The sequence below is a fragment of the Mesoplodon mirus genome (genome assembly GCF_964341445.2).
Source record: "Mesoplodon mirus genome assembly, chromosome: 6".
NCBI lineage: Eukaryota > Metazoa > Chordata > Mammalia > Artiodactyla > Ziphiidae > Mesoplodon > Mesoplodon mirus.
Genome location: NC_138982.1, coordinates 8,764,958 through 8,787,654, shown reverse-complemented (window position 1 = coordinate 8,787,654; position 22,697 = coordinate 8,764,958). Strand labels below are relative to the sequence as shown.

At 35.6% G+C, this 22,697-nt stretch overlaps 2 protein-coding genes across 5 annotated transcripts in view; both read left to right on the top strand.

Moving 5' to 3' along the window:
* Positions 1 to 16,735, top strand: part of ATR (ATR checkpoint kinase) — a 101,211-nt gene extending 84,476 nt beyond the window's left edge. Inside the window, exons 39-47 of the mRNA XM_082625780.1 lie at positions 811 to 945; positions 2,462 to 2,662; positions 4,068 to 4,211; positions 6,490 to 6,640; positions 9,349 to 9,505; positions 9,621 to 9,774; positions 10,999 to 11,150; positions 15,040 to 15,145; positions 16,383 to 16,735. Of these exons, the coding sequence (XP_082481906.1) occupies positions 811 to 945; positions 2,462 to 2,662; positions 4,068 to 4,211; positions 6,490 to 6,640; positions 9,349 to 9,505; positions 9,621 to 9,774; positions 10,999 to 11,150; positions 15,040 to 15,145; positions 16,383 to 16,556 (1,374 nt within the window). The 3' untranslated portion in view covers positions 16,557 to 16,735. The remainder of the gene's footprint in view (positions 1 to 810; positions 946 to 2,461; positions 2,663 to 4,067; positions 4,212 to 6,489; positions 6,641 to 9,348; positions 9,506 to 9,620; positions 9,775 to 10,998; positions 11,151 to 15,039; positions 15,146 to 16,382) is intronic.
* A 1,112-nt stretch (positions 16,736 to 17,847) lies between these two features.
* Positions 17,848 to 22,697, top strand: part of XRN1 (5'-3' exoribonuclease 1) — a 101,316-nt gene continuing 96,466 nt past the window's right edge. For all 4 annotated transcript variants that reach the window (XM_082626029.1, XM_082626032.1, XM_082626030.1 and 1 more), the window contains exon 1: positions 17,848 to 18,036. In XM_082626029.1, coding sequence (XP_082482155.1) covers positions 17,962 to 18,036 — 75 coding nt within the window. In that variant the 5' untranslated portion in view covers positions 17,848 to 17,961. The remainder of the gene's footprint in view (positions 18,037 to 22,697) is intronic.

The following is a 22,697-nucleotide window of genomic DNA, read 5'->3' as shown; positions in this document are numbered from 1 at the left end:
TCATTATAAAATTTAGAAATACTTACTATATCAAATGAAGTGACTAGTATGTTTAAGATTGAAGGATTTATCATGTGTTTTCTTTATGAAGTATAGGAAACTGTTAGTGCTTGGTATAAAATGGTAACCTATTTTTTTTCCAAGTTTTTTAATCCAAAGTATCGGAACTATTAATACTAGAAAATTTTTATTGCATTATTAATAGGAATGTACAAATTGGTAAATATATTGAATTAATAAATATTTTAGAGAATTTAGAAAATACAGAGAAATATAAAAAAGAAAATTAAAATTCACTGTTTATATCATTAATATTTTGATGTATTTTTGTATGTTTATTATCTATGCATATTTTAACACTAAATTTGGATTGCATAGATATGTAATTTCATATTTTTCACCTAAAATTGTTACCATAATCATGTTCCCATGTTAAATATTCGTTGAAGAACCAATTTTTAAAATTTTATAAAATTCTATAATGGTTAGCCATCTATAATTTATTTAACTGTTGTTGATCATTAAGGTTGTTTACTTTTTTTACTGTTGCAAAACATCTAGACACATCTATATTTATTCTCATTTCTGATTATTTCTTCAGGATAGATCCTAAGAAGGGAATTCATCAGGTCGCAGGATAGCAGCATTTTTATGGCTATTGATAGTATTGCCAAATTGATTTCCAGGAAATTTCTATCACTATAAACTTTCATCATGCATACTGTTTAAGTTGATTTTTGTCAATCAGAAGTTTTGTTATCTTTTAAAAATCTTTTAACAATTGCATTTAACTTTTTTTTTCTATGACAGTCTTCTTATCCCATGCGTGTAAACAGATGCAAGGAAATTCTAAATAAAGCTATTCATATGAAAAAGTCCTTAGAAAAGTTTGTTGGAGATGCAACTCGCCTAACAGATAAGCTTCTAGAATTGTGCAATAAATCGGTAATATCATAAATCTTACTACTTATAGACCAAGTTGGATGAAACTTCTATATGATTTCAGCTGGTTGTATTTCATTTGATTAATTTTAAATTCTCATATATGTTGGTATACACATATATCAAAAGTTATCAAATTGTATACTTTAAATACGTGCAGTTTACCTTAATAAAGCTGTTTTTTAAATTTCTAACATATGTCCCTCTCTCAAATATCCTCTAAATTTCTAAAAGTTCTTCTTAATGTAAATTCTTCTGAGAGTAAATTATCCATATTTATTAGAAGTTTTTTAAAATAGAGGATATGAAATATAAGTATATAAAATACTCAGTTAAAGTTCTCTCTGTGATTGTTTTCTGTCATATCTTTGAACTTTCAAAACTCATATACATTAACCTACATACATGAGAGGAAAGAAGACTGGAGTTTTGGGTTTCATCCTTTCAGTAACATTTCATTGTCTACCAGGGAACAAGCACCGTGCCTAAGGGAAACAAAGATGAGTAAGACATGTTCTCCTGCCTCGAAGTGCTCACAGTCTCATAGGAAGCCACTCAGATGGTTATCATATACTGTATAACTACTTTTTTCAGTAGGTTTATGACTAGAATATGGACACGCTTATAGGAATGAACTAGTATTCTACCCAAGGAATTGGAGGGAAAAAAATCCTGAGGAATGTGTAGGAAGGGTAAAAGTGGGGGTAGGGGTAATTATAAGGAGGGACAGACTCTATAAGGTAAATAACTAGACTTCACCTTACAAATACTCATTCTATCATCTATTTACAGGTGAGAAGGTAGAGACTACCCTATTTCTCACCTTCCCTTCCAATAAACATCTTGAAAGAGTAATCTGTTTTTGCTATCTGCATTAATCCTGTTTGTCCCCTGACACCCTTGACATTATAAAAGATAGTGTTATGATAACGGCCAACATTTATTAAACACTGGCACTTTTCTAAGTGCTTTACTTATACAAACTTCCAGTTCTCTATGTGAAACCTTTGTGGCCAACTACATTTAGAAATTCAGGATTTTTAGATTTTTAAAGGTAATGCAGTACATATACTTTTTATTAAGTATCATCACTAGGGGTAACCTGGTAGAGTATCCTGTAATCAGATACATAACTCTTTCTTCAGTGAAACATATTAATCTTTGTACTAAGTGAGAAGTTCAGATATCTTTTTGCTGCCAAATGAGATTTGGTACAAAAAAAAAAGTTTGATTTACAAAGCTCTTTGGAATTTGTAATGTGTGATAACAAATTGTAGGCTGCTATTACCTACCTTCGTCATTTAACATCATATAATGTAGGTACTGTTTATTGATGAGTAAAAGAGTACAGAGAAGTTTAAATGAGGTGATGTATTTTCTAAAATTAGAAAGGTACAGACTGCTGAGCCATTGTAATTAAGATATTATAGAAGTGAAATTTTTGTTTTGAGTAAAAGTAAGCATTCTATAATTCAAGGTAAACAGAGAAATTAAAATGTACTACTTTTTTCCCCCCCAGGTGGATGGAAGTAGTTCCACGCTGAGCATGAGCACTCATTTTAGAATGCTTAAAAAGCTGGTAGAAGAAGCAACATTCAGTGAAATCCTCATTCCTTTACAATCAGTCATGATACCCACTCTTCCATCAGTTCCAGGTGCTCATGCTAACCATGAGCCATTTCCTGGGCATTGGGCCTATATTGCAGGCTTTGATGATACGGTAAACTGCAATTTTATATAACTGTAACTATGCTTTTAAAATTAAGATGAAATTTCAAATTAAGTTTAAAAGTGTTTTTCTCAGAGACTAAGTGGATTTTATTTGCAAAGAAAAAATGATTGGAAATACAGAAAAGTAAAACTATATACTGATGGGACAAAATTAAGTGATACAAATCTCATGTTCAACCTAGTATTTTGATTTTTTCAGATGTTCATATTGTTTTAATATGACTAAAATCTTTATTTTTTCCATAATTTGATGTTTCCATATTCATCTTTGTCCTAAAAATGGGGAACAGAAAGAGAACAAAATACAATTTTTCTTTGTAATTTGTATTTTGGGAGGAAGTGAATTTCAGCTAGGAAGAGCTTGATTCTTTTTTGTTGTTGTTACTATCTTAAAGAAATGGTACCAGAGCACTTCTGAGTAAATACTTTTGAAAACGCTGTATTTATTCCAGTGCTTCTGTGGCTCAAAACATTTGTTTAACTGCTTCAGACCAGTTAATAAGCCACATAATAAAATCATTCTTGTTACTTATAGTCATGCTTTGTTTTTAACTTAATATTATTCAGCTTATTTACTTGCATCTTTAGTTGGACATGATTTTGGAGGCGTTTCTTTTGTCAAAAATCAAATTACTTTCCATTGATAAACATTTCTTACCATTAAAGAAATTTAAAAACCATCTTAGGTTCTGCAGAAAAGTCCTCAAAATGTTTCAAAAATCCTTTAAACATTATGGCTGCTTTAAGAGGCTGCCTAAATTTGAATGTGTATGTATTTACTTACACTGCTGACAGAGTAATGCTTTTTTTTTAAATAAATTTATTTATTTATTTGTTTGTTTTTATTTTTGGCTGTGTTGGGTCTTTGATGCTGTGCGTGGGCTTTCTCTAGTTGCAGCGAGTGGGGGCTGCTCTTCGTTGCGGTGCGCGGGCTTCTCGTTGTCATGGCTTCTCTTGTTGCAGAGCACGGGCTCTTGCCGCGCGGGCTTCAATACTTGTGGCACATGGGCTCTAGAGCGCAGGCTCAGTAGTTGTGGCGCACGGGCTTAGTTGCTCCATGGCATGTGGGATCTTCCCAGGCCAGGGATCGAACCTGTGTCCCTTGCGTTGGCAGGTGGATTCTAAACCACTGCGCCACCAGGGAAGCCCCAGACAGAGTAATCCTTTTACTTCAATAGCCATTTCTAATGGGTGAAAATGTGTCTCTATTTATGTCCAACCATTCTTTTCATAGATCATAATTAAGATAAATTATTAAAATAATAAATTTGCTACTAATATAGGTTATTATATTTTCCTTTTTATTGTGTTAGGTAACACAATATTTATAATACATATAGAAGTTTAAACAAAGAATTTTGACCTTTATTTATATATAACTCATCATCTTTTAGGTAGAAATTCTTGCTTCTCTTCAGAAACCAAAGAAGATCTCTTTAAAAGGATCTGACGGAAAGTTCTACATTATGATGTGTAAGCCAAAAGATGACTTGAGAAAGGATTGTAGACTAATGGAATTCAATTCCTTGATTAATAAGGTTTGGATATAGTTTGCTTTTATTTTAGAATTGCCATAATTACTATCAGTGAGATATGGGCAAGTAGATCTCTCTTAAAAAGAGGAAATGAAGTACACTGCCTTTTTCATTTTCACTTAATTTGTTTTATTGGGATAAAATATACATAACATAAAATTTACCATCTTAACCATTTTTAAGTGTTCAGTTCAATTCAGTGGCATTAAGTACATTCACACTGTTGTGCAACCATCCCTCTCCAGAACTTTTTCATCCTCTCAAACTGAAACTGTATATCTGTTAAACAGTAACTCCCTATTCCCCTTCCCCCCAGGGTCTGGTAACCACCATTCTACTTTCTGTTTCTATGAATTTGACTACTCTAGATACCTTGTATAAGTGGAGTCATACAGTATTTGTATTTTACTGGCTTCCTTCACTTAACATTATGTCTTCAAGGTTCATCCATGTTATAGCACATCAGAATTTCTTTCCTTTACAAGGTTGGATAATATACAGTTGCATGTGTATACCAATTTTGTTTATCCATTCACCCATCAGTGGATATGTGGGTTGCTTCCACTTTTTGGCTATTGTGAATATTGCTGCTATGAAGATAAGTGTACAGATAACTGTTCAAGTCCCTGCTTTCAATCTTTTGGATATGTGCCCTGAAGTGGAATTGCTGGTTTCACTTAATTTTTTAAAAATAAGATACTTTTGTTATATTGAGAAAAATGTATGACATATTAACAAAGGAAAATATTTTCTATTTAATGTTTAAATTATCTATAATATACTTTTTCTATCAGATTTATTTATGTTTTATGTTTTGATGCCAGGAAAAAAAAAATGTTAGGTTCTGTTTTTACCAACACACTTTTTGGAGGTGATCATTAGTATTTTTTTCAGTTCTGTTGGTAAGTGCTTGATTTCTATCTCAGAGATGATATGAGAAATCTCACTAAAGGGTTATTATAAATGTATGGTCTTAGGGGTTTTGAATTATTCTCTAGCCAGGTATTTATAAATGCATAGCATCTGTTTTTCCATTGGTAAAAAATTAAACCATACTGTGAAAACTTTATTGTTTTCCTATAAGCTCTTTGTTCTTCCTCTCTATCCCCTTCCTGCATTTTACTGGTACCTCTTTTATTAGCAGGAAAAAGTTATGGACCTTTAACATAGAAAAGAAATAGCAGCAGATGAGTTCATTTTTTAAAAAGGAGAATTATGGTTTGTGCTTAGTTTAACCAAAAGTAATTTAAAAATTAATACCACAATAAAAACCCATTTCATAGGTATTAAGGGAAAGAATATTTTTATTTAAAATGTTGTTTGGTAAATTGGTAACTTCATTCACTGATATTAAACCATCAGTATGTTTGTCCCAAAGCTCCCTGAGTGTTTTTCTAGTTGGGAGTATCAAGTGGCCTGGCTTTAATTTATAAATTTATCTTAATCAGCCTTGTTACCAATTAAGTTGTTTTATTACCTTTCCCCCACATTAACATGGTCAAATAAAATAGCCTGATTGTGAAAAACTCGTCTCATTACATTGGTCTAGGAGGCCATATACTGATCTTTACATGTGATTCTCATGCCATACTATTTGGCTGACATTTATGTAGCCTATCTATTCCTAAAGTTTAAAATGTATTTTTGGTCAGTGATTGTGCTTTAGAATTTGACAGGTTACAATTATAGATGTATGCTTAGTTTGTTTATTTCATACAGTTCCAGAATTAAACAAAATACTGTTTATCCTTACCTAGTATATTTCAGGATTAATCAGATGAGATGTGTAAAGCTTTCTTCTTCTAGGAGATAATTTTTCAAATGAAGCTATAATATTAAACTGTAAGAATAAGATAATATGTTTTGGGGATATCATAAAACTCATACTTTTCTGTTCATGCATTGTTTCCGATAAAATTAAACAGTATTCCCTGCGCCCAAGGACTCACTGTTTCAGTAATATCTTAGAAGCAATTTTTAAAGAGTATTTTGTCACTGTTAAATATAAAACTATAACATTTTTGAACCCAGTATTGTTGTCACATTAATACTGAATAATTAAAAGAAGTACTTACCCAAGGCATTTTTAATGATTTGGAAATAAATTAAGGATATTGTCCCAGTTGTTTCCTGCTCTACCTTTCTGAAGAATTATTCATCTATACTACATAATAAGCTTTTATGGACATTATTTTGCTATGAAATGAACAATCTTTAGATAGGTTTGACATACATTTAGAAATTTTTAACTTTTAAGTTTATGTGTGTTTTTTTTTAATAGTGCTTAAGAAAAGATGCTGAGTCTCGTAGAAGAGAACTTCATATTAGAACATATGCAGTTATTCCACTGAATGATGAATGTGGGATTATTGAATGGGTTAACAACACTGCTGGCTTGAGACCTATTCTGACCAAACTGTATAAGGAAAAGGGTACTAAAATTAATTCTTACAATATAAGTATATAATATGGGTATAATAGCTGCTAACATATAATATAGGTATAATGGTTATTATCATTGTACATTTTGGGGGTATAAGCCATAGTAAAATTTCTTGGTACTATTGATACATACAGAAGTAGTTAAGTGATTTCTTCTTTCCTTCCCTGCATTTTAATTCTTTCTCTATCTTTATCCCAAAAGGATTTGAGGTAGCTTACAAAAATGTATATGAAAATGTGTTTTTCTAGGAGTTATTGGTTAGTAATTCTGAAACTACTTTATGTGTAAACTAGACTTCAGCAAATAAGTAAATACATTGTGGCTAATGAGAGCTAGTTTTTCATATTAGAGAAAGAAAAAGAAAGGGAAAGCTAGAATGAAACCGAAAGTGTTAGATTAGAGTTAGAGTCTCCCACTGGCCAAACCTGGGATAACTTGAGCACCAAAATAAATAATAATAGTATTAGATTATAACCCATGGAATAAAATAGACAGGAGTCCACACTTATGTAAACAAATACTTGAATGAATAAATAAATAAATAGGAAGGTAGGAACAAGTTCTTCCTTAGAGTAGAATTACAATGAATTAATGTAGAAGAGATGATGAAAACAGAAAATTGCCAATTAGTAAATATCACAGTAATAATTGTTGCAGGCAGTGATTAGCAATGACTGCTGAAATTCGTTGGCAAAAGTATGATGGAAAATAGGTTATTTGCAGAGTCTCAAAGTATCTCTCCACCAGATACTTATTAATTACAAAGGGGAAAAAGTAGTAACTTTACAATGAAGAAACAAAAATATAACAGGTCAGAACTCCTTAAAAATTTCATGGTAATGAAAGACAAAAACAGAAATTTCCCATATTCGAGGACATTAAGGAGACATGACAACTGAATGCAGTAAGGGATCCTGAATTGGATCCTGACCCAGAAAAAGGATGATAGTGGGACACTTGGTAAAATTTGAATAAAGTCTGAAAGTTAGTTCATAATACTATGAAAAAATAATTTCTTGGTTTAGGTAATTGTATTCTGTTATGAAAGAGATGAACACTGACAAAATCTGGGTGATGAATATATGAGAACTCTGTATAATTTTTGCAATTTTTTGTAAAACTAAAATTATTTCAAGATAAAAAGTTTTTTAAATGTTTATGATGTAGTACATTAAAAACAAATAGATCAAGTTACTAGAGTAAAGTAAAAAATAAGTATATTAGTTCCCTAGGACTGCCATAACACATTACCACAAACTGTTTACAAACAACAGAAATTTACTCTCTCACAGTTGTGGAGACAAGGAGTCTAAAATCACTGTGTCAGTAGGGCCACAATATCTCTCAAGGCCCAAGGGGAGAATCCTTTCTATGCCTTTCTGTAAGTTTCTGGTGTTGCCAGCAATCTTTGACATTCCTTGGCTGTAGATGCTTCACTCCATTCTCTGCCTCTGTCATCACACAGCATTCTCCCTAAGTCTGTATGTCCCTGTTTTGTCTTATAAAAATATCAGTCATACTATATTAAGGGCTCACCGTAATGACCTCGTCTTAACCTGATTACATGGGCAAAGACCTTATTTTCAAATAAGGTCACGTTAACAGGTACCAAGGGTTATTTTTTTGACGGATACAATCAACCCATAGCATTAAGTAGTATTGATAAATTACTATATTATGGGTATTATGCTAAGTATTTTGTGTACATCAGTTTTTTTTTAATATTGTTAACAAGCCTAATTATCACTATTTTATGGACAGTGAAGTAATTTAGTCCAAGTTACTAATATGTTATAGAGCTGAAGTTCAAACACACTTGAATCTGATTTCAAGGAACTTGCTATTGACTATTTTATTAAAAGATGAAATATAAGTGTTAGTTATTGCTATTGGATTTTTAAATATATATATATATTTTTTCCATCCTATCATGAACATAGTTGAACTGTGCAACATTTGAGGCTCAAAATCTCTAATCTCAAACTTGTCTATGGAAATTTTAGCTGAACCTTGAGTCCAAAAAGCACCAAACCAAGGTGGGCCTAAAAGGCACTTTATAGACTGGAGTCATGTCAACCATATAATACAAACTCACAAATACATCAGAAGGAAAATTTCTTCTGCTTCCACATATGATTTGAATTGTACAAGATTAGTTTTAAAATCACGTATCCTGTGAATCTTATAGGCTAGCCTTCACACAGAGTAAATTATTTCAGAGCACCATTGTAGGTTTCTTAGTAATGATTCAGTATGGACCCATACTGCCTGCTGATTAACAGAGAGATCACTGTAAATTTAGTGAGGGCTGTAGCATTTTTACATGCAGGGACACTATTCACATTGGATTTATTCTGAGTGGTATCTTCTGATATGTGTGGTCTTACTTGGCACTGATTATCATTGACAAGAGGCCTCACTCTACATAAGTATTAAGTGAAGATAATGTGTTTATTATTTTCGTATAATATCAGAAGAAAGTTTACCTATGCATAATTGAAATGTTTCCATTTATTCTTGCTTTTGAATAAAAATAGATATTTTAAAATATCTATTTATTTATTATTAAATATTATTAAATATCTAAATATTATTAAATATCTAGATATTTCCTGTCCTATTTTCACCAAAAAAATAATAAATTGCCCCTTTTCTCATCTGGCTTGTATGATGAATGGAAATCACTCTGCCTTGCAGGAGTTTATATGACAGGGAAGGAACTTCGCCAGTGTATGCTACCAAAATCAGCAGCTTTGTCTGAAAAACTCAAAGTGTACCGAGAATTTCTCCTGCCCAGGCATCCTCCTGTTTTTCATGAGTGGTTTCTGAGAACATTCCCTGATCCTACATCATGGTAAGTTACCAAAAATATAATACATTGTTATGGTTAGATTTTTTAAAAATATATTTTAGATGCATGTGGCCCCATATGATACAAGGATACTTGATAGGCATTGTGTTTCCTTTAGGTACAGCAGCAGATCATCATACTGCCGTTCCACTGCCGTTATGTCAATGGTTGGTTATATCCTGGGCCTTGGAGACCGTCATGGTGAAAACATTCTCTTTGATTCTTTGACTGGTGAATGTGTACATGTGGATTTCAACTGTCTCTTCAATAAGGTATGTGATATGACTTACTGTAGTTAATTGTATGTTTTCTCCTAATTTCCTTTCCACAACTCTTCTTCCTAGACATACCTGTTAGTAGCAGCTATAGTCACAGTTGAGTCACATTGAGAGCTTGTTGACTGGTTTTGATCAGTGGATCCCATAGCCCTCAGTAAAGCAACTTAGGTTGGAGAGAACTCAGAAGAGTGATATAGGAAAACTAGCACTGAACTTGAAGTCCAAAAGCATAGATCCAAGTCTGACTTATTGGTTCTTGGTTATATGAACATGGGGTGTTCATATAATATATGAACAGTTCATTTTACTGAGACTCAGTTTTAGAGAGACAGAGTAGGTTAATGTGATTGTTTCCAAACCTGGCAGCAGCATCTAAGAATTTTTTTTTTTTTAATGCAGATACCTAGGAAACATCACAGGAAATTCAGATTGTGTAGGTCCAGCTGGGGTCTGGGAATAAATTGAGGTCATTCACCTCTCCTTAAGGACCCTCTCCAATTTTCCAATGTTATGATCCTGAAAGGCAGACTAATTATTAAACCCACTTTTTCCTTCATCCTTATTCTCTATGGTTTGCCGTCTGCTATCACAGGAAACCAAGAAAGGTCACAGACCCAACTGAAAACAAATCAAAGATAAACCACTGGTATCGGGGATTCATACAAGAGAGGAATTTAGGGAAACTGATTGGAGGGATGAAAAAGCCCTAGGAAAGGCAGGTGTTAGAGAATGGAAGAAAATAAATGAACTGGACTTCATTATATTACATGTTACATTTCCTGTCTCAGGGATTGTGAGCATCTAACACTTGGCTATTTCTTTTCCTGTCCTGTTTTAAAGTGAAAGTCTTAAAGAAAAGAAGAAAATTATGAGAGTATTTTGTTTGTACTTTATACTATTCAAGAAGGACATTAAGGGAGTTAATATAAGGCTAAATATTGAATGCATAAATATTGCTCTATAATGCTATTCACTTTAGTAATTCAGTGAAAGATGAATCCATCCATCCTCTAGATCTTATCCAAGGAGTTGTGTTTCAGCTCCTCAAAAGCAAAGGTAGAGTCATATGGCTCCTTCATGATGTAGGCCTCTAACGTAAGTTGCAAATACAAATATTTTGAGGGTATGTTTGCTCTCTCCTAAAAGCTTTAAATTTTTTGCATAAAGATTTTTAAATTCCAGCATCTTTACTTTTTAATGAAATACATTTTTTTTAAGGGAGAAACCTTTGAGGTCCCAGAAATTGTTCCATTTCGCATGACTCATAATATGGTTAATGGAATGGGTCCTATGGGAACAGAAGGTCTTTTTCGAAGAGCTTGTGAAGTTACAATGAGGCTGATGCGAGATCAGAGAGAACCTTTAATGAGGTAATCATCTATATTTTGTAAACAGTAGTAACTTTGAATGTGATTATTGGTTTCTAAGTTGTTTTCTTTATATAGAGCTACTTTATACTGGTTGAAGTAGATGTTTTTAATAATAGCCTTTATTAAGATATATTTTACATACCATAAAATTTAGTCTTTTTTTTTCTTAATTTATTTTTGGCTGCATTTGGTTTTCATTGCTGCTTTCTCTAGTTACTGCAAGCGGGGGCTACTCTTCCTTGCAATGCGTGGGCTTCTCATTGTAGTGGCTTCTCTTTGTTGCAGAGCACAGGCTCAGTAGTTGTGGCGCACGAGCTTAGTTGCTCTGTGGCATGTGGGATCTTCCCAGACCAGGGCTCGAACCCATGTCCCCTGCACTGGCAGGTGGATTCTTAACCACTACATTACCAGGGAAGTCCAAACTTCGGTCTTTTAATATATATACTGTGGTGGTTTTAGTATATTCACAAGATTGTGTGACCATCACTGCTATCTAATTATGACACATTTTCATCAGCTCCAAAAGAAATGAGCAGTCGCTCCCTAACTCTACTCCCCACCATCTCCTAGCAACCACGAATCTCCTTCTGTCTCTATAGATTTGCCTATTCTGGATATTTCATATATAAGTAGAATTATACAACATGTGGGCTTTAGTGTCTGTCTGCTTTCGGTAGCATGACGTTTTTAAGGTTTATCTATGCTCTAGCATGTATCAGTACTTCATTCTTTTTTATTGTCAAATAATATTCTATTATATGGATATACCACCTTTTGTGTATCCATTCATCAGTTAATGGACATTTGGGATTGTTTTGGCTATTGTGAATAGTGTAGCTGTGAACATCTGCATACAGGTTTTATGTGGATATATGTTTTCAGTTCTCTTGGTTATACGAGTAGGATTCTGGATATGTTAACTCTAAGCTTAACATTTTGAGGAACTTTCAAACTGTTTTCCAAAGCAGATGTAATATGTTACAGTCCCACTAGCAATGTCTAAGTGTTCCAATTTCTCCACATCCTTACCAAAACTTGTTATTGTCTATCTATATTATTTTAGCCATCTGCTGGGTATGAAATTGTATCTAATTGTTGTTTTAATTTGCATTTCCCTAATGACCAGTTATGTTGAGCATCTTTTCATGTTTATTGGTCACTTGCATAACTTCTTTGGACGAATGTCTATTTAAATCCTTTGCCCGTTTTTTAAATTGGATTATTTGTCTTTTTTTAACATCTTTATTGGAGTATAATTGCTTTACAATGGTGTGTTAGTTTCTGCTGTATAACAAAGTGAATCAGCTATACATATACATTTATCCCCATTTCTCCTTCCTCTGGCGTCTCCCTCCGACCCTCCCTATCCCACCCCTCTAGGTGGACACAAAGCACCAAGCTGATCTCCCTGTGCCATGCAGCCGCTTTCCACTAGCTATCTATTTTACATTTGGTAGTGTATATATGTCCATGCCACGCTCTCACTTCATCCCAGATTACCCTTCCCCCTCCCCATGTCCTCAAGTCCATTCTCTACAGCTGCATGTTTATTCCTGTCCTGCCCCTAGTTTCTTCAGAACATTTTTTTTTAGATTCCATATATATGTGTTAGCATACGATATTTGTTTTTCTCTTTCTGACTTACTTCACTCTGTATGACGGTCTCTAGGTCCATCCACCTCACTGCAAGTAACTCAATTTTGTTTCTTTTTATACCTGAGTAATATTCCATGGTATATATGTGCCACATCTTCTTTATCCATTCATCTGTCGATGGACACTTAGGTTGCTTCCATGTCCTGGCTATTGTAAATACTGCTGCAATGAACATTATGGTACATGACTCTTTTTGAATTACGGTTTTCTCAGGGTATATGCCCAGTAGTGGGATTGCTGTGTTATATGGTAGTTCTATTTTTGGCTTTATAAGGAACCTCCATACTGTTCTCCATAGTGGCTGTATCAACTTACATTCCCACCAACAGTGCAAGAGGGTTCCCTTTTCTCCACACCCTCTCCAGCATTTATCATTTGTAGATTTTTTGATCATGGCCATTCTGACTGGTGTGAGATGATATCTCATTGTAGTTTTGATTTGCATTTCTCTAACGATTAATGATGTTGAGCATTCTTTCATGTGTTTGTTGGCAATCTGTATATCTTCTTTGGAGAAATATGTATTTATATCTTCTGCCCATTTTTGGATTGGATTGTTTGTTCTTTTGATATTGAGCTTCATGAGCTGCTTGTAAATTTTGGAGATTAATCCTTTGTCAGTTGCTTCGTTTGCAAATATTTTCTCCCATTCTGAGGGTTGTCTTTTGGTCTTGTTTATGGTTTCCTTTGCTGTGCAAAAGCTTTTAAGTTTCATTAGATCCCATTTGTTTATTTTTGTTTTTATTTCCATTTCTCTAGGAGGTGGGTCAAAAAGGATCTTGCTGTGATTTATGTCATAGAGTGTTCTGCCTGTGTTTTCCTCTTAGAGTTTGATAGTGTCTGGCCTTACATTTAGGTCTTTAATCTATTTTGAGTTTATTTTTGTGTATGGTGTTAGGGAGTGTTCTAATTTTATTCTTTTCCATGTACCTGTCCAGTTTTCCCAGCAGCACTTATTGAAGAGGCTGTCTTTTCTCCATTGTATATTCTTGCCTCTTTTATCAAAAATAAGGTGACCATATGTGCCTGGGTTTATCTCTGGGCTTTCTACCCTGTTCCATTGATCTGTATTTCTGTTTTTGCCAGCACCATTTTTGAAGAGATTATTTTTCTCTATTTAATTGTCTTGACATTTCTGTTGAAAATCAATTGACCATACATGTAAGGGTGTATTTCTAGATTCTCAGTTTTATTCCATTGATCTGTATGTCTAATCTTATGCCAAAAGCACATTCTCCTGATTACTATAGCTTTGTAGTATGTTTTGAAGTCAGGAAGTGTGAATCCTCTGACTTTTTTTTTCTTTTTCAAGACTATTTGACTGTTATGAGTCTCTTGCATTTCCATATGCATTTTAAGATCATCTTGCCAATTTCTGCAAAGGCCAGCCTGGATTTTAATAGGAATGGCATTGAATCCGTAAATCAATTTAGGGAGTATTGCCATCTTAAGTCTTTTGATCCATGAACATAGGGTATCTTTCCATTTTTTTAAGTCTTCTTCAATTTCTTTCAACAACGTTTTATAATTTTTAGTTTGCAAATCTTGTATTTAACTTTTTAAAAATGTGTTCCTAAGTATTTCTAAATGGAATTTTTTTCTTAATTTCATGTTTGGATTGTTCATTGCTAGTGTATAGAAATATAACTAAATTTGTATATTGATCTTGTATCCTGCAACCTTACTGAACTCATTTGTTAGTTGTCATAGTTATTTTTGCAGATAACTTAAGATTTTCTCTCTACAACAACAGGTCACCTGTAGATAGGGATAGTTTTACTTTTTCTAATCTAATCTCAGTGCCTTTTCTTTTTCTTGCCTAATTGCCCTAGCTAGATCAATGTCAAATAGCCATGGTGAGACACCTACATCCTTGTCTTGTTCCTAATCTTAGGGGTGAAGAAGCCAGTCTTTTACCGTTAAATATGATGTTAGCTGTGGGAAGTAGTTTTTCAAAAGGACATTTAAAGCTCACTTATTCACTTTTTTATTTAAAACCTATCTACCAGGCATTATGGTAGAATACATTGGATAGTTAGACGAAGGCAAAGGCAAATTCTCTGAAGCAGGAAGCATAGCATTTTCTGAAATGGTAGTAATGTGTTTTGCAGGAGTATTACCATTAGCTTCTCATCCTTCAGTAGTTATCCTTCACCTAATTGTTGACTTTAATGAGAGTTCTTTTTACAAAGATAACATTGTATTATTACCATAATATTTGTTTCCATTTTAGTGTCTTAAAGACTTTTCTACATGATCCTCTTGTGGAATGGAGTAAACCAGTGAAAGGGCATTCCAAAGCACCACTGAATGAAACAGGGGAAGTTGTCAACGAAAAGGTTAGTAGAAGGTATAGCTTGATATGAACTGATATTGTATATCTCTACAAATGGAAACAAATTCTAAATACTGTCAGTGACTGACCATTGAATACTCTGAAATTTAGTTCTCTATCTAGTATGATAATGCCATAAGTTTTCTTTATTGTCATTACTAATGTTAACATTCTTATCATTAGTATAATAAAAACAGAGTTCAACACACGCTTGTTTAACCATAAACAAATCACAGTTATGATATAGAGTGGTAAAAACTTGAACACAAATTGCCTGAATTTATAGAGCAGCAGGTCTCAGCTTCAATATGTAGAACTCTTTACTAACATAGTAGTCCCTTGTCCCTTGATTTCCATGGGGGATAGGTTCCAGGACCCCCCTGTGGATACCAAAATCCTGGAATGCTCAACTCCCGTATATAAGATGCTGTAGGATTTGTATATAACCTGTGTATATCATTCCATATACTTTAAGTCATCTCTAGATTACTTGTAATACCTAGTACAATGTAAATACCATGTAAATAGTTGTAAATACAGTGTAAATGCTATGTAAATAGTTGCTGGTGCATGGCAAACTGAAGTTTTCCTTTTTGGAACTTTATGGAATTTTTTTCCCCTGAATATTTTCAGTCTGTGGTTGGTTGAATCATTGGCTGCAGAAAGCTGACTATATTAGTCGAATCCTCAAATTCTCCAGATAGTTATTTTAAATAAGTTAGAATAGATTTGAGGATTGTTTTTCTAATTACATCATTCTCACTTTTGCATTCTGATATGCTTTCTTGATTGAGAAGAATATGTAGAATTCCAAGTAGCTCACTTAGAACTCCCATTTGCATATAACATAATCTAAACATTAGGCATTAGAGTACTGTTGCTGTTATTAGAATACTAATATTCAAATGTTTAAGTCCTAAACACTTTTCAGAGCAGATTTTTTTATATTATTATTTTTCTAGACTTCTAACGTGGAAGAGATTCCCTGGTATTTCAGTGTCCTGAAAAATGTCCAAACAGTTGATGTTAGATCAACATTGCAAGCCTCGAGATCAGTATCTCAAGTTATTGTATTTGTTTCATTGCTTCTCTCGTTTGTCTGCATTTGCTCTTACAAAAGGGGTAATGATCAGTAAAATGGCATTAATATTTGTTAGATAAAAGAAAGGCAGTAATTCCAAATGATAAACATCTACATGTCATTGGGTCCTTAGTCCTTATGATTTTCAATTTCTTTTTAGGCCAAAACCCATGTTCTTGACATCGAGCAGAGACTACAAGGTGTAATCAAGACCCGAAATAGAGTGACAGGACTGCCGTTATCTATTGAAGGACACGTGCATTACCTTATACAAGAAGCAACTGATGAAAACTTGCTATGCCAGATGTACCTTGGTTGGACCCCATATATGTGAAATGGAGTTACTTCAAAGAATATGTTAATAATCTAAAATCAATGCACTTGGATCATTAATCTGTGGTTGTATCTATTCAATTCCAAAGTACAACATATGTTTATGTTCTCACAGTAACTGGTATTTCTCCCTGATTGTTAATAATATTTAAAATAATATATGTTGTTAAGAAATAAACTGCTTTCTTAACATATACTGTGTATAACTGGAGAAATGGAATAGCATATGTTCTTATGCTCTTAAAAAGATGTATTTGCGAGAAACAAGCCAGCCTAATTTCATTTTACAACTTTCGTTGATTTTAAGTACTAACATAAGGATTCATTTGAACAAAAAATCATATTGAATAAATACTGTAGGCAAAGCACGGTTCCCTTTCCCTCTGGGAACTGTCTAGTAAGAGAGATGTAAACATAAATAGCACATCATTAAGTTCACTTAGTAATACTCTCTTTTTTTGTATTTGTTGAAAATGTGATAGGGAAAAAAATTAGCCAATTAACATGAATATGAAAACTATATAAACATTCTGTAATTTTAAAGATGTTGCCATACTAAAAGTGTACCAGAATGCAGAATCCAGTGGTTGGGGGAAACAGCATTACTTAAAATTTCATGAGGTTTTATAATCTAAAAAATTTTAACGTTAAATTTGGGGGTACATTTTATTGCAGAAGATTTAAAATAATTCCAAAGCAGAGGTTATTACATACAAATAAACGAAAACGTAATCTTTTTGTAACAGATAATTTCACTTAAGTTTACCTTACAAAATTCTGCCTTTTTGTACAGTTGAAGTGTGATGGGGGAAAACTAAACGTATACTTTCCTATCGAAGGCCTAATGTTAAGAGTTAAGGAGGAAGCTGGGTGGAGGGGAGTTAGGAAATCATTTTACGCAAATAATTTGGAAAAGAACGTTTTTAAGAGAAATTTTTGTTGTATCCTGAAAGAAAAAATTTCCGCTCACAAAACAAACTAAACCAAATCATCAGACCTTTCCAAATCTGTGTTGAAAAACAGAGATTAGTAATCCCAGAAGACGGAAGCAGCCAGGACTCTTCCAGTCGTCTCGTGAGGTTTTCACACCCTTCCAAATCCACTTACAGCGCTCGGGTCTGTCAACTGACATTTTCTGAACTGGATTTCACACACACGTTCAAAAACGCCTGGGCGCTCTTAAATGTAACCAGGCAGCGCCGCGGCAGCGAGTTCGGGCCGGGGCTAGAGCCCCGCCCCGGAGATGCCGTCTCGAACCCGCCGCTCTAGGCCCGGCGGCCGCTCTCTATGGTTGGGCGGGAGGTGTGTTGTCATCTGCGGAGCGACGGCCGGAGGCGGTGGCGTAGGCCCCGGCGGGGCGTTTGGTTTCGATTTGGCCCTGACTTGAGTTAGTACTGACGGTCGAAATGGGAGTCCCCAAGTTTTATCGATGGATCTCGGAGCGGTATCCCTGCCTCAGCGAAGTGGTGAAGGAGCATCAGGTGGGTGAGCAAGGGGGCAGAGGCCCAGAAGGCGGCGGACCCGGGGCTCGGCGGCCCTTTCTCCACCCTGGGACCGGGGCTCTCCGCCGCCTCTTTCTGCTCATCGTCAGCTGGCTGAGTGGCGAAGGGAGGGGAGCAGAACGTTGGAGGACACCCTGGTGATCTGAGTGGGGGCGAAGACGCAAGTCGCTCTCCTGTGGGCAGAGCGGCGGGGATGCGGCGTTCTGACAGCTCCTGCCCGGGCCGGGCCTGCCGCGACTCCGCAATCAAGTCCCGGGAGGAGCGCTTTCGGGAGTGCTTCCATTTCCTCCCCAGGGAGCTGCAGGTTTCGTTTTTCTTTTTGGAGGTGGGATGGTTGTCCTCCTAGGACCTTCCCCCAGTCCCCAGCCAGAGCAACAGGCCCACGTACAAAAGATAATACCGGCCTCCGCAGTTGAATCCCCTTGTTTACTTTCCCTTATCTAGAGCTGCATCCCGCCCTACCCCCAACGCCTAGACTTTTTGACGTGGCTGATGGTTCATATTTATGACACAGTTCGTTACTCTTTTTCTATTACCCCAAGGACCGTACCAATCCCCTGTTCCAAAAGAAATAAAAATACATTTGGACGGGGCTGGGGCAGTTATTTGGAAGCTTCATTGTGTGAATGTGTGCGTGTGTGTGTGTGTGTGTGAAAGAGAGAAAGGGAAGGAGATGAGGGAGGAAGGAGACGTGGGGTGAACGGAGAGAGAAACAGATTGTTAGAGCACTAATACCACGAATAGTAATATTCGGTATATAATGACCCCAGGGCAACGTTTATGTGCAGACTTCAAAAATGTAGTTTAGGTTTTGGAACTGCGGAAAAAAATAGTAAGCAGTCGTCTATTAGGTTAATGGGATTTTGGGTCTAGTGTTTGTTTGTCACATTTAATGGTTTTGGTGGCTCTTTTGCCCATTTTATATTTTACAGAAAAAAGTCATTTTTGTCTCCGAATGGAGGCGTGGGTTCAAATCCCACTTCTGACACACACACACAAAGTCATTTTTGAAATTTGTACAGCTAATTGAGTTAGTTGAGATGGATAGCATTGCATTAACATGGAGGGAAATAATACAGTGAACACCATCATGCTGTCTATTAAATTATGGTTTATTATTTTTAAAAAGTACTGTAAGCATGAAGATGGGGTTAAACTTCTGGAAAGGATTCTTTGTTGTGGATTCCAGTCAGGTTTGGTATATGAGGAAAAGCTTACCAAAAATTCCAGAATGGTGGTTTGTCTTTAATTTATTTGAAGCATGGGTTGAATTAGATTTAGGGAAACATTTCTTTCCAGAGAAGAGGATAAAAATGGTGACAACTAACTTAGGCTTTTCCTGGATTCTTCACTCAAACATTTGAGTACCTGCCATGCACCAGGCACTTCATTTCTAAATTGAAAAATTCAGACTAACTTGACAATGCACAATCTGTTCAGTAATATTTTTACTCTCTACTCTTTGGCACAGAATTTGGTTTGGCGTAAGGATCTTGGATTTTCTCCATCTTGAGGAATTTTGTTACTGAACAAAAATAATGCCTTTAAGGCAATTTTATGACACGAACACTAACAATAGGTTTAAAACTTGGTTCATCAAAGTGATGTCTTTCAAAAAGCAATCACCAGCTACTCTCTCAAGCAGTACTTAAAAGATGGTAGTGCCTAAGCCACAGCAGTTCAAAGCTAGTCCTTGGGGGAAGGGACTGGATGGAGGGGTAGGTTCTGAGAAGATGGTGGCAGTGGTGACATAGCATAGTTTTTGGTTTCTCTGAATCCTCATTTGAAAACAGAAAGAGAAACTAGATAGATAAATTTAAAATCCATAGAACAATTACAACAAAACCATGTGACAGGGTATCCCCGTGAACCCCAAGATACAATTTGGTGGTGACAGACTACCGCTAGCCTCTAGACCCAGTTGGTATTGACATGTGTGCAAGAGGAAGAAGGCGAAATGGGGCAACAGCTGATGAACCTGAGAGCAGAACTCCAGAATATTCACTGAGACTCTACAGGCCTATTAGATAGCAGTAGCTGTAACGGGGGTTTTTTAAAGGGCAGGAGCAGTCTAACTCCTGTGAACCCTCAAAACTGACTTGCCAAGGTACCATTCTAAGGCAGAGCCCACCCTAAGGAGAAACTGCTGGGAGTGAAATAAAATTTTATCAGGAAAGGGACAAGAGAGATAAGAAGGTCAAGATAAAAGTGGGGGAGGGTTACAGAGTCAAGAAATCTTAGAAAACAAACCAGACAAGCCACCATATTTTTTTTTTTTTTTTTTTTTTCTTTTTGCGGTATGCGGGCCTCTCACTGTTGTGGCCTCCCCCGTCGCGGAGCACAGGCTCCGGATGCGCAGGCCCAGCGGCCATGGCTCACGGGCCCAGCCGCTCCGCGGCATATGGGATCCTCCCAGACCGGGGCACGAACCCGTATCCCCTGCATCGGCAGGCGGACTCTCAACCACTGCGCCACCAGGGAGGCCCAAGCCACCATATTTTTTAATACTACCCCAAAATAGCAGAAGAGGGAGCTTTGTAAAGTTAAAGCTTTCCTGGACCCCTCCTCATTCCAAAAGTTCAGGAAAATTAAATTTACATAAAAATGAATGATAGAAAAGTGTCAAGGTCAAATAGTCTACAAAGTTATTATGGGGGGGAAAGGGGAACAAAATAATATTCATACAGACAATAAAAGCTTGCAATAAAAACATGCACACATAACAGACCAAAACTATAATCTACTGTTTCAGAATGAGCTAAAAGGCACTAAGAAAATAAGACATGGAAGAACAACGTGTATCAAGTACAAAAACTCAGGAAGAAGGTGACAGAACCTAGAGAAAATTAGACATAAATGGCAAAATCACGTCAGAAGTGAAGCCTAAAGTAGTAGCAAGGCAAAAACAAATGATGCCATAAGAAAAAAATAGAAGGTGGAAATAAGATAAAATTTTAAAAGATAAAAAGGTTCAAAGCAATATAACAGAACAAATACTAAAACTATAATTAAAGAAACCTTTCCTGAAATTAAAAAAAAAAAAATTGAAGCCATGTTGAAAGAATATACCATGTACCCAAGAATATTGACTCAGATGACCAACATCAAGACATGTTCTAGTTAAATTCATGGACTTAAAGAAAAAGAGAAAAAACTTTCGTCACCTACAAGAAAGGAACATATGACTTGTAAGGGAAAGAAAATCAGGTTCCCATCATAGTTTGTTTTTTTTTTTTGCGGTACGCGGGTCTCTCACTGTTGTGGCCTCTCCCGTTGCGGAGCACAGGCTCCGGACGCGCAGCCTCAGCGGCCATGGCTCACGGGCCCAGCTGCTCCACGGCATGTGGGATCTTCCCGGACTGGGGCACGAACCCGTGTCCCCTGCATCGGCAGGCGGACTCTCAACCACTGCGCCACCAGGGAAGCCCCCCCCCATCATAGTTTTTCACAGTAGTGCTTTATGCCAGAAGAAAATGGAGTAACATAAAGATACTCAACTGACTTTTAAGTATAAACGATAAGCTGGTCAAATGATCAGTGTAGGGGAAGTCAGGCAATATTGTTCCTTTGAGCACTTTCTTGAGGAATCTGCTAGAGAATGAGCTTCAGACAATCAAAAGGACTGGGGAAATATCAACATAAATACCAGTGGTGAACATTAAATATAATTTCCTGTAGAACAAAAAATAAGAGTGAAGAGAGAGAAAGTTTAGTGTATGATGGCTATGTGTTCTGACAATGTTTAGATAGCACAACTATAAAATAAATGGGAGAGAGAATGGGGAAAAGTTATGCAAAAAAAATTATATTCCCATTAATCATATTAGTGGTAATATTAATATTGTTTTTCTGAAACTCATGTGTGTGATATGATAAATACGTAATTAAAGGGTATTTTAATTCTTTCATCTCTAATAACCAAGATTCTTGATGTGTAAGAAAGCAGTTACCGATGTAATAGAGAAAATGTTAAGTAAAAGCTCTATAGTCTGGAATTTGAATTGAAAGTATCAGTATAATCTTATGAAACGCACGTGTGCGCGCGCACACACACACACACACACACGTAAATTTCCTAGCTCTTTCTGATCACAGAAAAGGCCTAGAAACAATGACCAATCCAGTAGCAGTTGCATTCGTAGTGCCTAAATTATGGTTTTGAAATACCATTATTCATCAGAAGAAATCAGGATTTCATGGAGAAATGACCGATTCTAGGTCAGAGTCAGGAAGTATTCTAGATGAGCCTGAAAACTTTTGTCATATCATATAGCAGGACCGCTACTAAAGACTACTAGGAACATCTCAAAGGATTGAAGAGATAACTGGAAGAGGCTTGGAATCGCCCCAAATGGGACAATTTGATCTTCAATAATGATAATAATGATAATCCAGTGGATTAAAACCCATCAAATATGCTTAAATCCTTGAGTTTACAATGGTACTTTAAAAAAAGGGTCCCCTTCCAAAGGTGATAGACACAGTTCCCAATTTTGAAAACCTTTCCTGTACCACTGGGTAACCAAGGGGCAGAATGATCCCCTTTATAAAAGTATTACAATTAGTAAAAAAAGAAGTGATAGAATATCACCATTTTGCAACCTCAAATAAGTTAATAGAAATAGGCATTAAGCACCAAT